The 15824-nt window shown below is 49.7% G+C and overlaps 1 protein-coding gene across 1 annotated transcript; it reads left to right on the plus strand.

The window, feature by feature from the left end:
* Positions 1-244: 244 nt before the first annotated feature.
* On the plus strand, positions 245-15075 carry LOC122371059 (monocarboxylate transporter 7-like). The gene is made up of 5 exons (XM_043347133.1): positions 245-728; positions 1784-1927; positions 2625-3747; positions 10800-11020; positions 11362-15075. Exons 1-5 carry the CDS (start codon positions 245-247, stop codon positions 11604-11606), a joined length of 2217 nt encoding a protein of 738 aa, XP_043203068.1. The 3' UTR covers positions 11607-15075.
* The last annotated feature ends 749 nt before the right edge of the window (positions 15076-15824 follow it).

Genomic DNA, 15824 nt, shown 5'->3' on the forward strand with positions numbered 1-15824 from the left:
GAACCGGAGCCACACCGTGAGGCCGTGACGCCGTCTCCGTGCCGTGCCGCCGTGTGAGTGTCGTGACGCGGGTTAGAGTCCCAGCCGGAATGTCAGAGGGGGTCGTTGGTGTGCCGCGAGTCGCCCGCTGCCAGCTCTTTGTTCCCGTACCATCCTCGTTACCGTTCGCCCGGTGTCAAAGACGTCTGGCCGCTAGGTGAGCTGGCCTGGAGACGGAGTGAGAACCACCCATCTAACCGCAACCATGGCCGTGAAGGAGGCACTGAGCCCGCCGGAAGAGACCTCCGACCCGGCGGAGACTGGCTCCGACCACTCGCCGCCGCCTGGCTATGACTCGGGCGACGAACAGTCCACCATCGGCAGTCTGCACAACCCGCGCCTGCGGCTGCAACTGCGCCAGATTCGCCGCCAGGTGAGCCGGCGACGATCGGTGGGCGACGGCCGGCCGCCGCGCTCCGGCTCCCTCAGCGAGCTGTTCGGTCGTCATGCCGCCGCCGCCCCCGCCGCCCCCGCCCCCGCCCCCGCCGAACAGCCGGAGGACGAGGTGGTCATCGACGGAGGCTACGGCTGGGTGGTGGCCTTCGGAGCCTTCCTGGCCAACTTCTGTATCGCCGGCACGGTCAAGTCGTACGGCCTGCTGAACCTGATGGTGATCGAGACGTTCGGAGTCAGCGCAGCCGAGGCGGCCGTGGTGCCCAGCCTGCTCCTCACCATCGGCCTGCTCATCTGTGAGTCAGAGTAGCTTGGAGCCGAACGGCTCATTTCTATTCGATAAGGCGCCCTATAAGTAAGATGACTGAAGGCAAAAACAAATCGGTTGACTTCCTGGAAGAAGGCTATTGGAGAACACGCGACGACTCGTTTGGAAAGTTCACGGAACAGCTTGATCAGCGGGCTAGGAAGGAGCTCTTGGTGTGCTTATTGTATCATTGAAATCGTTCTAGCAGTTCAGGAGATGTTGATAAGATATCAAAGATTAAGTTTTGTCCTTCTTTATGCGGAAATATTCACACAAAAAATCATCTAAAGTCAAATCATTTGTAAATTATTTGTACGATGTCACCCTGAAGGGATCACAGATATTTACGTCTCGTATCTTTCGAGGCATCAAAGCATTCAATGGAGGTTTAATGTTGCGTCATGTGTTTAAGTTTGGTGAAATTTAAGCCTACGTTCCATGTAGCTTCTTCCACGTCACATGCTTTTAAATGTTCAGCGGATATAGTTTGCCCGAAGTAACAAGTTTTTCGAAGTTCTTGTCCTTTCAAAGTTTCATGTTTTTAAATGTCTATTGCGTTCAAGCCCACTTTGCGACGCGGCAGTGTGCAATAGACGTAAGCAATCGGAATCTGTGTGGAAGTGACGTGGCCTTTGAATGAGTCACTGCGCGGCACTGTTGTCATGAGCAATAGCATTATCCACAAAACTTTGCCATTGAGCGCTGAATAGTCACAACTCACAACAAAATCGATGAGGCAAGCGTGAGACGGAAGCATGGCTATACTAAGGCACGCGTAACTCGCATCCAACTTCCAACTAAAAGATAAGAAGTTTATCCTTGCCATTTCTCGGTTTTTACAGCAAATTGATTTCAAAGTAAGGTCAGTGTGGTGTTTTAGACCTTCGAAGAGGACCCACCAGGCTTTCCTGAGCTGCGGTGACACTAGCCTGACAGTGCCTGCCTATAGTCAGCTCATGAGCTAAGGGGAGTTTCGATGACAGGCTCCGTTCCTCCGTGGTTCATTCCTCTTGTCTTGTACTGAGAGTGTCCACCCCATTCCAGCGCCGGTGGTGGGAGCGCTGTGTGAGCGCTTCACCTGCAGGAAGGTGGTCACTGCCGGCGGCATCTTCTGCTTCCTGGGCTTCGCGCTGGGCTCCCTGTCCACCAACATCACCCACCTCTGCCTGACGGTCGGCGTGCTCGGAGGTACGGCAGGGGAGGTGCGGGGAGGGCGATGGCAAGCCAGTCGGAAGGTGGTGACGACGGGACGCGATAACATTTTAGTAACCATTACGCAATGAAGAAGTATGATCGATGGTCGGCGTTCTAAAGCGTTGGACGCGCTGTCAATCTGGAAGATATTTTTCAATCTGACTCGTCACTTGAACGAAGTTTTTACCTACAGAAGTCCTACAGAAGTCCACACGCAACAACTAACCGCTTGGGTGTGGTCTTCTGGCTGTCGATGTTGCCAGGGTCCAGTTCTGAGTGTCAATCAATGTTCAGTGTTCACGGAGGTAACATCGATCGCTGACGCTTCCACGGTTCCCGGCAAGTCGATCGCTGACCGACCGTAACATGAGGCACAGTGCTGGCTCCCGTACGCCACAGGCTATGATTTATCGAGGTCCACTCCTGGCAGCCTATGTACGAATTCGTCACCCCTTTAAATCATTTTTAGGACGCTTTCCCTGAAGTGCATTATGCATATCATAGAGGTACAAGAGGATGCAATATCGTCATTTATACATAGAAGTCGAAAAGCTACCTAATAACACGTACAAACCAATGTTCTTTTGATCATGCTCTGCCTGAACATTGACGTCCAGCCGCCTGTGACACTACAGCTTTACCACATGAACTGGATGTGTTACCTTCCCTGACGCTGTGTATGCTGACGCAGGGATCGGTACCGGCTGCGCCACCACTCCGGGCATCCTGATCACGACCCGCTACTTCCCGACGCGCCGCTCCATGGTGAACGGCCTGGTGCTGGCCGGGAACGCGGCCGGCGGGTTCGCGCTGCCGCCGCTCTACCAGCTGCTGCTGGCAGAGTTCGGCCTGCGCGGCACCCTGCTCGTGATCGGAGCACTCTGTCTGCACGTGGTGGCCGGCGCCGCGCTCGCCCGGCCCATCGCCGTCCACGAGACCGTGCTGCGCCGGCGCCGACAGCGGCAGCGGCGGCAGCGCGACGTTGTCGATGAGGCTGCCGTGGCGCCGCGACGGACTCCCAGCTACACGAGTCTGGACACGGGGCTGGAGACTGCGGAGTACCGCGAGAAACACTCGCCCAGTCAGGTGAGCCTGTCTTCGCGACTGGACATCACGGACGAGTGCTTCGTGAAGCGGCTCAGCCACTCGAGTCTGGCCTCACGACCGGCGCCCAGCGAAGAGCGCTTCTTGCAGCAGTGCCACGCCAGCCTAGCGTCGCGCTGTGACTCCCACGACGGCCACCTGACCAAGCGGCCGCTGAGTCTGGCCAGCCTGGCTGAGCGTCTCAGCTTCACCAGCGCCCCGGCGAGCGACCAGCGGCGCGACAGCCTGGTGCCGCGGCAGGCCGAGGCCCCCACTCACCTGGTGCGGGTGGTGCGGCCCGGTCCGGACGGCCACCCGACACCACTGCTGGTGCAGGTGCCGGCGCGGCTGCGCACCAGCAGCCTGCTCCTCTCCACCACGGACGTCACCACGGACGCCACGTCACAGTTCAACGACGACCTGCGCCGACTGCGCGAGGCGGAGACGTCGTGCGCGCCGCACTTGTACCGTCGCGTGCGGCGCTACCTGGACCTGGACCTGCTGCACAACGCTCTGTTCCTGGCCGTGGCCGCGTCCGTGTTCTTCATGGCAGCAGGAGCGCCGTACGCGCTGATGCAGCTGCCCGTGTTCGGTGTGTCCCGGGGTCTGAGTCGGGCCCAGACGGCAGAGATCCTCAGCCTGGTCTCGGCCGTGGACCTCGTCAGTCGGCTCTGCTTCGGCTGGCTGTTCGACCAGGGCCTGTTCCGCCGGCAACACGCATTCGCCGCCAGGTGAGTCAGCGACACAACGTCTTCCAGCTTGTCCTTGGTGTTGTAATTGACTGGTGGAAAGAGCGATTGACCCTGTCCCCAGCTAGTTTTTCTGCTTTCTACAAAATGGTCTAAACTAGTGAGTTGACTCACCTCTCTCTCTCTCTCTCTCTCTCTCTCTCTCTCTCTCTCTCTCTCTCTCTCTCTCTCTCTCTCTCTCTCTCTCTCTCTCTCTCTCTCTCTCTCTCTCTCTCTCTCTCTCTCTCTCTCTCTCTCTCTCTCTCTCTCTCTCTCTCTCTCTCTCTCTCTCTCTCTCTCTCTCTCTCTCTCTCTCTCTCTCTCTCTCTCTCTCTCTCTCTCTCTCTCTCTCTCTCTCTCTCTCTCTCTCTCTCTCTCTCTCTCTCTCTCTCTCTCTCTGCTCTGTCTTTTTTTTGCTGTTATGTTTTTGTCATGCTGACTAAAGTGAAGTCGACCTCATGTGCCATTGCCAAATTAGAACCCTAAACACCGCGGCAGCAGCCTAGCCAAAGTTTCGCAGCTCATTACGTAACGATCAAACAAACTATGCGGCCGCCCGAAATAGTTAGACGGGCTCATGCGTCACAAGAGCAACGCTTCAGAAATAAAAGGTTGACCTTTTGGGCTGTGTATCTATGCTGTGTGATGCAGTGAGTTCTATATATATTCATCTACTGATTTAGCTCCACGGTCGTGAAGTAACCATATCGCCTTTTCTGGCCATATGACTCATTGCAAGTCATACTGCATTCTGTATCTTCCATTTCTGTCCCTACTCCTTGCAGTATGTAATAGCGGGTCCAGCCCTTCATTTTCTGCTTGCCAGCTCCCTGCCGGACAATCACCAGTCAGTTTCCCGATTGAAGGCTTCGTCTAACACTCGCCCGTATAGGGGGGTCGAACGGACCCCCCCCCGGTTTTTTCGCGAATAACTCGCGTAAAAAGCGGCCGATCGCAACGAAACTTGCAGTACCTTCGCGTTACTCCATTTTACACCTACCCTTAAAATTTCATGACCCTGACCCAAATGACCTTTGACCTGTGACCTACTTTTCGAGACCATGTTTGGCCGAAATCGCGATTCGGCGTAGGGGAGAGCGGGGCCAGTTGAAACACGGGGTCAGATGAAACATGGCTTTATTTTCAACAGTATGCAATATATGGCGTTGCCGACACCACTGCGCATCCGCGCTCGACCACTTCCTTTGTCAACGGCGTTTGGGCGGCAAACGGACGGTACTTTTAATTTGACACTTGTTTTTGTGTTTTTGAGGGGCGTTTGGGAGAAATCGTTTTTATGAATATTTTTTGATATCTCATATACCTTTGTTTGCTGAAAGAAGAACTCCTGGCTCCGGAATAACACCTTATTTGGCCCTTCATTCAGCATGATGCCGTCCCTCCAGCTCGTTTGACATGTGCTTTACGGCGCGTGCGAGATGGCGGGAGCGGATGGGGTCAATTGAAACGCTTCTCTGAGGGTCAGTTGAAACAGGGCCACAGGCCGTTTCAATGGACCCCGGTGACCTTTGCAATGGTTATTGTTCAGGGGCTGTAAACATTAAAGGAAATAGTCCATCTTTGAAATAAGCTTTTAAACTGAACTAGTAGTTCAATAGAGTTCAATTTTTTGACCCCTTTTCTCCAGCCTTTTGCTTGAAAGCACACTATAGCCTGAGATATTTCTCATTTTTCTCATCCGCCCATTTTACCATAGTCTATGTCCTTTATGTCACCTATTATGAGGAACTTTGCACTTTCAGCTTTCCAACGACCTATTGAATGTAGCATTTGGAAAAGTAAACCGGACAAAATATCTCCTTAAGAAAGTGGCCTTAAAGAGGAAAACATCCCATTGTTAAGGATAGGTGCAATTGACCCCATGGGCTGGTTCAATTGACCCTCGCATCGGGGTCATTTGAAACGGGCGTAGAGCTGTTTTATAAGCATGCGTTTGGCAGCAAAATATGTTTGAAACATAATTTTACATATCTTAAAATAAAGCCAAAAGAGCATATTTTTTAATGGTATTGTGCATTTTTCGATATGACAACTAGATCTCGCTGTGCATGTCAATATATAAAAAGTGGTTCAACTGGCCCCGCTCTCCCCTATGTCGGCTCGCATTAGCTGGGCCTTTGCAGTCTTTTCGTGGTTTCAAGCGTTCAAAGTAAACATGTGATATGCTGTTGCCCCCATGCATTAAGGTGGGTATCAAGGTCACCTGAAGGTTAGGTCAGGTCATTGACCTTTGATGACCTCGGTTCACTTTTTCCAGTTTTACAAGTTTCTAGGCTAGTTTTTGGAGCTGAATTCGAATTTAGCAACCATATGAACATTAACAAAGTAGTTTTGGTATCTTCGTAACATGTTACGAAGCTGTCAGAGACGGTTGACACTTACTACGAATACCCGGCAGGACCCCTACTGATTGACCTGACCTGATCCGACCCGACCTAGCCTAAATGCATGAACACACATCATCTGTGATCAAAACTAACATAATATTCGTGATCAGCGCCCCGAAAAAAACAATAGCAGCCACACTTTACGACGTTCTAACAGGGCCCGTTTTCTCTACTTTTGGGTCATTGACCTGACCTGGAGGGTCAACTAATGACCTAGTACCCTAAAATTGGGTATCATCGGCTTTCTCTCGTCACGGGCAACACGCTCGTTTTTTCCGCGAAGCTCTAGCTCGATCAGGGACGAAACGGCAAGGGGTGGTCCAACGGACCCCCCCCCCCCCTTATACGTTCGCGACTGGAAAAACACCAATGGGGCGAGGGCTGAGCTGGGCATTGCCTTACTGCCTTTCTGACCGCGATGTTCCGCTCCATGCCGTAGTCTGTCAGACAGGCACTCACTGCCGCCCTAGGTGCGAAGGCTGTCTCCAGCCATAAAGTCTTCCCACGATGCCATGGTCACCCGATTGGATCGGTGCCCCCCCCCCCAAACAGCCCCACCCTACCCTACTTTAGTTCAATGTATCGAACGCTGCACGGGAGGGGAGGAAGCAGGGCGGCGCACTTCGCTGCCCGCAGCCCTCTCTGACGTCATATTGGACGAATACTTGACACATCGGAAAAGGGAGGAGGAGGAGGCGGAATTGATCCGATGAAATGCGTGGCAGTCGTGGTGATGACATCATCGGTCACTGCTAGCTAGCCGTGTTGTGCCAGACAGGCACGTGGTGTAGATCTCGGTGACAGGGGAAAGACATGATGTGTTACGTGTCGCGGAATCCTCGAGGAAAATTCCAGGTTGAGCAGTGAACGACGTAGGACCATACGGACCTAGCAATGACCGTCCTTCTCCCCCAACCCCACAAAAACATAAACACAGTGCCATTCGGAGTCGATCTGTGGGTTCCCCGGCCACGGTCTTTCCAGGGCGAGGGTGAGTTTGTTGACTTGAAGCGTCGCCCATTGCGTAACACTGCGGGGGGCCACGGCCATCCGCCGGTGACAGCCCCGTCCGAGCTTGGAGAGTTTCTTCATGTCCTTTTCACCGGTACCTTATCGTGCCGATGGTGATGAAACATGTGCGATTGGATAGAAGTGCGCGCTAGGTCTGATCGCTATGAATCTTACCGATTAACAATTCAGGTGAAGTGTCTTTTTCCACTGATAACATCAAGCCCGTTGCAAAGACTCTCATATAAAGGATAACAACGTCATAAAGGGGTAGCTGCATACCTGACATGTACATACATTTGCTATCATGGCTTTAGGAACCCGAGGTAAAATTTATGCCATCAGAATTGAGTAAATTGCCTTTAGGAAATTATCGCTCTTTTAAATAGATACGAAATAAACTATAGGAAGCTTGGGAAGAGTTACAAGTAAGTAAATATTCTGTAAACTATTGATCCCAATTTCCGATATGTCCAGAACAAACGCAGTGTTCAATCACCAAAGCGAACGCTTCGATCAACTCCCCTCCTCCCCTCCGCTTTTTGCCGACGTTCCGCGTCAGCATCCGGCCGTCAGGTCAAACCACGATGACGGTGTTCTGTTTGTTATAACAACTTACTCACTGACTCCCGGAATCCACGGATTTTTCGCACCCCCTCTGTAACACATACACACTCTCATGTTGCATAACTATGTACAGTTTACCGCGGTCCTGTGGCGTCTGATGCCGCGCTGGACATTCCACATTTCTCCCCCCCCCCTCCCCCGCCGAGTCTGCTCCGCATGGATGGGACCCACATCAGAGGTGACACGACAGGGCTCTCCGGGTCGCCATGCGGTGGAATGCCGACCGACTCCTGGGAAGTAGGGCTAGTCCTCGCTACCCCTCCCTCCCCACCCCCTATAGTTTGTGGCTTACAGTGATGCCTCTGTTCCGTCGATCCAGAAAATTATCAAACGGAAATGACACGGACTTATGAGTCTGCGAACAATGAAGTAAGTGCCCCATTTCCAGTTTTTAGTCCTGCGTGAAATGATGTGTCATATTGTGCGAGAGAAAACATTTGCTAAGAAAACAAGGAACTGTGGAGGAGTCTGATGCGTGGGGCTGCCCATTATAATAAATTACTGTATTACATATACATGATACATATCTATGCATAAAGTATAGAGTAGACATAAATAAGACTATGACAGTTTATATCTACAGGGCTCTACATATCACCACAGCTTACACTATACAGTACATACACATGCAGCCTTGAAAGATGTATTAAGTAATAATCGCTCAGCTTACAGAAACATTTACAATGCGCTGACGTCCAACAGTTGCATGATTCTGGTTGAGGTTCGGTTGAGCTCTTTGTTTGAAAACAGGAGACATCGTATTGTTTTTGTGGGGGGTAATTAGATCTATCCATGTTTTATGTTTAGGGCTTAGGCTGATGGTACAAATCCATTAACCTGGTACAAAAAGCATCCCAGTGAAAGTATGACCCAAATATATCGACATCAGGCACTATGTGTGCCACATTCCGCGTATTTGTCCATTTCCGATGTCGTAATGTTACGGATGGTTGCGGTAACCGGGTTAAGGTTCATTCACACTCTACCTTTGTTCGTTATGCCTACAGTCATTTCTTGTTATTAACCCGCGCGGGGCTGGGGTCTCCAGCCGAACGCGCGGGGCTGGGGGGGTAAATTTTACCCCCCCTGTTATCTCCCGAACTAATGGTCCGATTTGGAAAATTCAAACGCCAATCGAAAGCTCTCATCACGAACTACTAAAAACATGTACTTAATTTAAAGTTTGAGGTCAAGGTCAAGGTCAGGTCAAGGGTACAAATTGCAAGTTTCTACAGTATCGGCCTTGCACCGTAGTTGCCGAAGAATGGAGTCATGGACTGAGACTGATCGCCCAAAACGTGTTCTTAGGCTACCAAGACAATATTAGCTGCATACAATATCATTCAGAGGTCAAGGTCAAGGTCAGGTCAGGTCAGGTCAGGTCACCAAAAAGCAAAATATAGAAAAGGGCATGTGCGACACATGTTTTATGGGTCATTTTACTCATAGAATTCAATAGGCACACTCAATAAGTGATATGGGCCACCTCTGGATGAATTTCAGGTCGAGGTCAGGTCAAGGTCAGGTCAAGTGAGGTCAAATTTTGAAGTTGGTTGTTAAGGCCTAAAAAGGTGTCTATCTGATGCAGTTTTTCACGGCGAATCGAATGGTGCTATTTTTGTTTCCGTACGAGGTCTAGAACTTCCAAAAAAGTCATTTTTCAAAAATTTTGTGTGTCGTGACGTCATAAAATTTTGAATAACTCCCACATTTTTCAACCGATTCTTCTAAAATTTGGTATGTAGGTGCGCATAGACCACTTCTCTGACATATATTCCGGTTTTTTCGATAGACTTAAAATTTTTGATTTTATAATGATTTTCCCAAAAAAATCAGTTTTTTGAAAAAATTTAGGCCAAAATCCAAAATTTTCAAAAAACCGAGATAGCCATTTGATAGACAAAGTAAAATTACGTATAACCTTTTTTGTTACGTCTTGATTCCATTAAAAATGAAGATGTTAGCGGCGTTTGAACTTTTGCCGTTTTTGAGGCGAAAATGGCGAACATGACGTCATTAAAACGTCAATTTCTCAAAAAATTTCCGACGGATTTCGCTCAAATTTTCAGGGAAGGTGTCAAATTGATGTAAGAAAAGGTACTGAAAGTTTGGCGGCGCTGCGCGCCGCCGTTTTTGAGATATCGCAAAAATTCGCGAGGGGGGGTAAAATTTACCCCCCCCCAGCCCCGCGCGGGTTAACACATTGCTCTTTCAATGTTGCTTTCCATGCTGTCACATGAATGACGTCACCTGGCCTGACCTGATCCAATGTGACATAGCTTTTTGGCGGTGCGGCGTGACCCACCATGACCCGCTGCGACCTCAGCTGCTGGGATGTGGGCCGGTGCTGACCTCACCTGGCCTGCGCTTACCCGTTGTGACCTCAGTCAATTACATACTGGACGCCTGGACAGTGTGTCAGTGCTGATGAGTGATGACCTGACCCGCTGTGACCTCAATCTGGGCGGTGTGTCGGTGCTGACCTGACCTGACCTGACCTGACCCGCTATGACTCGCTGTGACCTCAGCCAGCTGTTGGGCCGTGTTTTGGTACTGATACTGAACCATTGTGACCCGCTGTGACCTCACACCTCAGTCAGCTGCTGGGCCGTGTTTTGGTACTGATACTGAACCATTGTGACCCGCTGTGACCCGCTGTGACCCCAATCAGCTGCTGGGCGGTGTTCCAGTACTGATACTGTCCCACTGTGACCCGCTGTGACCCGCTGTGACCCGCCGTGACCTCAGTCAGCTGCTGGGCCGTATTCCAGTACTGATACTGACCCGCTGTGACCTGCTGTGACCCGCTGTGACCCGCAGTCAGCTGTTGGGCGGTATGTCGGTGCTGCTGCTGACCTGCTGTGACCCGCCGTGACCCGCTGTGACCCGCTGTGACCTCAGTCAGCTGCTGGGCGGTGTTCCAGTACTGATATTGTCCCACTGTGACCCGCTGTGACCCACTGTGACCCGCTGTGACCCACTGTGACCCGCTGTGACCCGCCGTGACCTCAGTCAGCTGCTGGGCGGTGTGTCGGTGCTGCTGCTGCCGCTGGTGTCCAGCTACGGCGCCATCCTGTCGCTGTTTGTCGTATACTCGGTGGGCATCGGCACTTGGTTCGTCAACCTGGCGCCCGTGCTCGCCGACCACCACGGTATTGACAAGATCGCCTCTTCGTACGGCCTGGTGCGCATGTTCCACGGCCTCTCCACACTGGCCATGCCGCCGCTCTTCGGTGAGTCAGAGTCTACAAGTGCGCAATGCACATAATGCTGGCAATGCCGCCGCTCTTTGGTGAGGAGTCATGGCAGCTCGGCAAGATCGGTAAAAAAAACGACTGAAAACTGATACGATTGAAAGAACGGCGATCTTCCTGTCACGGCATTCAAAACTTTTTGCTGCAATGTTAATTTCATTCAAAATGAGTTTTGTCCAATTCAAATTATTTTGTAATAATCATATTCTTCGGCTTGATTTTTGCTAAAATATGTGCCTGTACCTGGTGTGCCTATATACTCGTTAGGAGCGGAACTCTTGCCCCGTCATATTTGTCAAACGGCGGTCTGTCGCCCTCAGGCGTGCTGGTGGACCGTACCGGAGACTACGGCACCCAGTTCTACGGTATCGGCTCGTGTATGGTGGTGGCCGGCCTGCTGGTGGTGGGCGTCTCCGTGACGTCACTGGACCAAAAATACGGCGTGCGGCAGGAGGCCGAGACCAGCGAACAGCCGGAGGTCACAGCAGACCAGCGGGACGCCGTGTCGGAACAGCACGACCACGAGGATGTGGCCAATCAGCCAATAGCCGAGGAGGAGGAGTGATGTCGTCAATAGGCAATAGCCGAGGAGTGACGTCATCAGTTAGTCAATGGCTAAGGAGGAGTGGTGACGACACCAGCTAGCCAATAGCCGACGAGGATGAGTGATTTGTCAACCAACGGTCGAGGTGTGATGTCCTCCGACGCTTTGAAAACGGACAGAAGGTGGAGCGGTTTCCCTCGAACGCCACAGAGCTGACCAGTCGAGATTAGATCGCGCTGCTAATTGTGACGCCGATTGTCGTCCTGGAATTTATTGACATTGCTGTATTGTTGTAATCAAAACTGTTTGAACGATCTGCTAGTCGTTCTATAAAAAGAATTAAACGTCGAAATATGTGTACCTAATCTAGTCAGTGAGTTAAATAACCAATATTTAGCCATTTCTCTGAAATGCTTACTTGTTAGAAGCGATTGCTATATTTTGGATGTGAATACGTTAGGTATAAATTGAATAATACCACACAAATAACTCATGCCCCAAGTCCCGTTCAGTGTTCACGTTGGGAAATATGTATTGTCCAAAAATATGAATTGGATTTGGCGAAATATTATCTTGAAATCACTCCTAAATGAAAGCAAATCATTCTTTAGAGTTTAGACGTTCCCTTTACCCACTCTACTTAAATATTCTCCCCATGACTGTTTAGTTGCTATAAGAGAAACTTGGCTAATCACTCGCCAACGCAGTGATAATCTCCTCAAAGTAGCATATTTTTCTCACTCAGGGCAAAACATGGAGCACATCGTATACCCGATTGTTTGTGTGTAACTTCACAATCACATATCTATCTTACATGAATTCAGTGCTCATGGTCATATACATACTCTGTCTTTTTCACATTTGGTGCGAGACGTACATGGCGTTGACTTCGTCAACTGACCAAGTCCCCGTGTAGATGCATGAGCACTGATAAGCTATGTTGATGCACTCGTTATTTACTGCTTATATCTTGTGGATTTCCGGTTTGGTATGACTCAATCGGTTGATCAATTTGATACAGTCAAGACAAGGTGCAGTGCAATGTCAGTCAGCTGATCAAACACCGGTGCAATGGTGCAACTTCAAGGACAGCTATCGGGCCAGCTGCGTTTTTAATTGTTACATCACTGATCTAATCGGTTAGGCAATAGGTACTCATCTGATGCAGCTCGGCAGCGTTTGGCCGTGCCTGCTGTTCCTGTGATTGTGTCCCCCCGCAGAGGAGCGTGTCCTGGTTGAAGTCATGGCGATAACGCAATTTATAGTGGCTTCCGTGCCACTAGTAGAACCAACTGCTGTTTGGCATCAACATATTCACTGAATGTGATCGTGGGCCTTCACTGATACACGGTTCAGGGTTTTGTACGGTGACTCATCGCCTTGCAAAGGGTGAATTCGTATATTTTTGACCCACCGGTCACTGGGACATTGTGCTGTGTCTTGTTGCCATGATTACACACAGAGAGATGCGCGTGCATTTGTAAAGCACACTGCACAGTGCACAGCTTAGACACGCATACATGCACAACAGGCAGCAGCACACAAAACGCACACAGCTATAGCCCACGCATCCCTTGACCAATGACGACATTCACAGAGCGGGCTCGCTTTGCACGGGTGACTTTATGGCCCCGCTTAACCCTATTCCTGGCGGGCTCCGCCGGGACAAGAAACTGGCGGGGGGGCCGATTCGGCCCCCCCCTGAGATCTCGAGAACGAAGCAAGATAGCGACAAGCGGTAAACGGCATCGGATACGCACGGCCAAGATCTACAATTTTTACTAAGGTCATTTTCAGGTCAGGTCAAAGATGACGTCACAGGGGTCGAAAAAGTCAAAATGGCGGCACTAGATATGGAGAGAGTTTTTCTCGAATAACTTTCGAATTAGTCAAGATAGGAACAAACTAAGGGCATCATCGTGATCCTCTCGTCAATCCGCATCGAATGATATATATGTTGACCTCGAAAGGTCAAGGTCAAAGGTTGACCTCAGGTCACGTGACCTCGAGGTCATCATGTATATCATTCGATGCGTCTTGACGAGCTGAACACAATGAGACCATCCACGCGTCTGTATCTTGTTCCTGTACGGAGTTATTGGCCAAAAACCTTTGGTGACCTTTGATGACGTCACATGACCTCACAGCTGCCCAACATCAAAACAGACCTCAAGGTAGTGAAGGTTGATCGTATATGAAGTCATGTATTGTATATGGGGCCATTCCGACCCGTTTTAGTGGTAAAAACAGGGAGTTGATTTTTCCCCCATTGACTTATAATGGGGGAGGTCGCGAAATTGACCTGACCTTAGGTCACCGATATCAAAATTACGAGATATACAAATTGCACATACTGGTACCCTAACTAAACCCTGAAGAGAAGAAATTGATCGGTCAAAAACTCTAGCTCTGGCGTGATTGCAAACTTTTCTGAGGTAGCGTCACCAAACCGCCTCTGGTGACCTGACCTGAGGTCAGATCAACTCAAAATTTTCAGACATGTTGCGTAGAAGCCTTTTAGGAAAAGTCAGAAAATTTGAGCTTCCTAGCTCAACGCGTTTGGGAGATATAACCAAAAAACCTCAGGGGGGGGCTCCTGAGGCCCCCCCCCCCGCCAGGAATAGGGTTAATCTCATCTACTGCTTGCATGCTTACCTACTTGCTGATAGACCATATGCCAAGTTCCGGCTAGGAGCCATGCTGTTATGTGACGTTGCTATGTAATAGCTGGAGAACTGAACAAAATCGCCAGAATGTAGTGATGCTATTGCTATCAAGTCGAAACTTAGAAGCCCTTTGCCGATGCTAGGCAACACCTATACAATATACATGCGACACTAGATATATCAGTGAATAGAATACTGCATAGCCGATGTTCATAACGTGATACTGTTTAGTATGTATAATACATGTCCAATGATCATTTATAAGCTGCATTTTCAAGCAACCTCATTTACTATATAAACCTTGATCAAATCAGATGGTACAGAGACACATTCGCTTGTCCCGTTGATGACGCCATTGTTCACTGCAATAATTGTTACTCCCCATATACCCCTAAGCGGTGATCGTTTTGTCACTGCCACCCAGCATATGAGACAGTGTTGGACGATTGCTGTATCCGCTTCGTATTGATTGAACATTTATGTAGGTACAGTTGTTCACTGCTCTAAGCGAGGCGTGTAACTGATGTAGGCGTATTAGATCGATGATACTGTATGTGTATTTGTGCGTGACGTGTGTGCATTTGTGAAACATGTACCGCTGTACGAGTGACAGTCGACATTTGCTGTTCAGCATTTATGTACCTTTTTTGTTACATTGTTAGGTACAATTTGTTGGAAAGAGCAACTTGAAGCTGTCACTTACCATGTAGAACATGCCGAACTTGGTTGTCCCACGGTGTGAGTATTATCGGTAGGTAGCAATGAATGTACTATAAAGTATGTTTCAAATGTAATCTGATTGATAGCCACAATACACGATTTCGTCAGCTTTTGGTTAATAACCAACGACGCTAACCCAATACAACGAGTGGAGACCGATCTTAGAACAACACTCGTTCTTCGCATATTCTTGTTTTCTTTTACATACATATTTTATTTCAATTGGCATACAATCAGCGGGAAAGTCCAAGTTAATAACAGAGTCGGATGAACGTATAGATTGGAATGGCCACTAGCTTTTGCATCATTGGAGCTGCATACGATCACCCTTATCCCGCGCCCCACTACATGGGGTCTGCCTATAACACGCCCTACTGGGGGGGGGGGGCTCTTCATAGACCCCCTCCTAACTCCGAAACTACTTGGCCGGTCGTCAAAATTCAAACGGTGTCTGATAGCCCCGGAAAAACTGTTTAGCGAAACCTAATTTCATTGACATCGAGGTCACCGATGACGTCACAGATCAGGTCAAAGTAAAAATTATTAGCATTTTGGCTTGTTCACATTTTGGGCTCTGGCCGCCGTCTTACAAGTCAGATCAGGCTCATTTTTGGTTTAAACACTCGTGAACAGATGTTCTAGATACCCTGAGGGTACCAAACTTGTACTTTGATTTTCAGGCCAGGGTCAGGTCATCACAGGTCATGGAAATATTATATCATGCGTCGGTCACGTGACAGACACGTTTTATGGTCCATTTAGGCCATATATTTCGAATTTGATGTCGTCGGTGTCATTCGAGGTCATTTTGAGTCGAATTTAGCTTAGGTCAGGTCACTTTCAGGTCAAAAAA

The sequence above is a fragment of the Amphibalanus amphitrite genome, unplaced genomic scaffold (assembly GCF_019059575.1).
Source record: "Amphibalanus amphitrite isolate SeventyFive unplaced genomic scaffold, NRLGWU_Aamphi_draft 001199F_arrow, whole genome shotgun sequence".
In the NCBI taxonomy this organism is placed as follows: domain Eukaryota; kingdom Metazoa; phylum Arthropoda; class Thecostraca; order Balanomorpha; family Balanidae; genus Amphibalanus; species Amphibalanus amphitrite.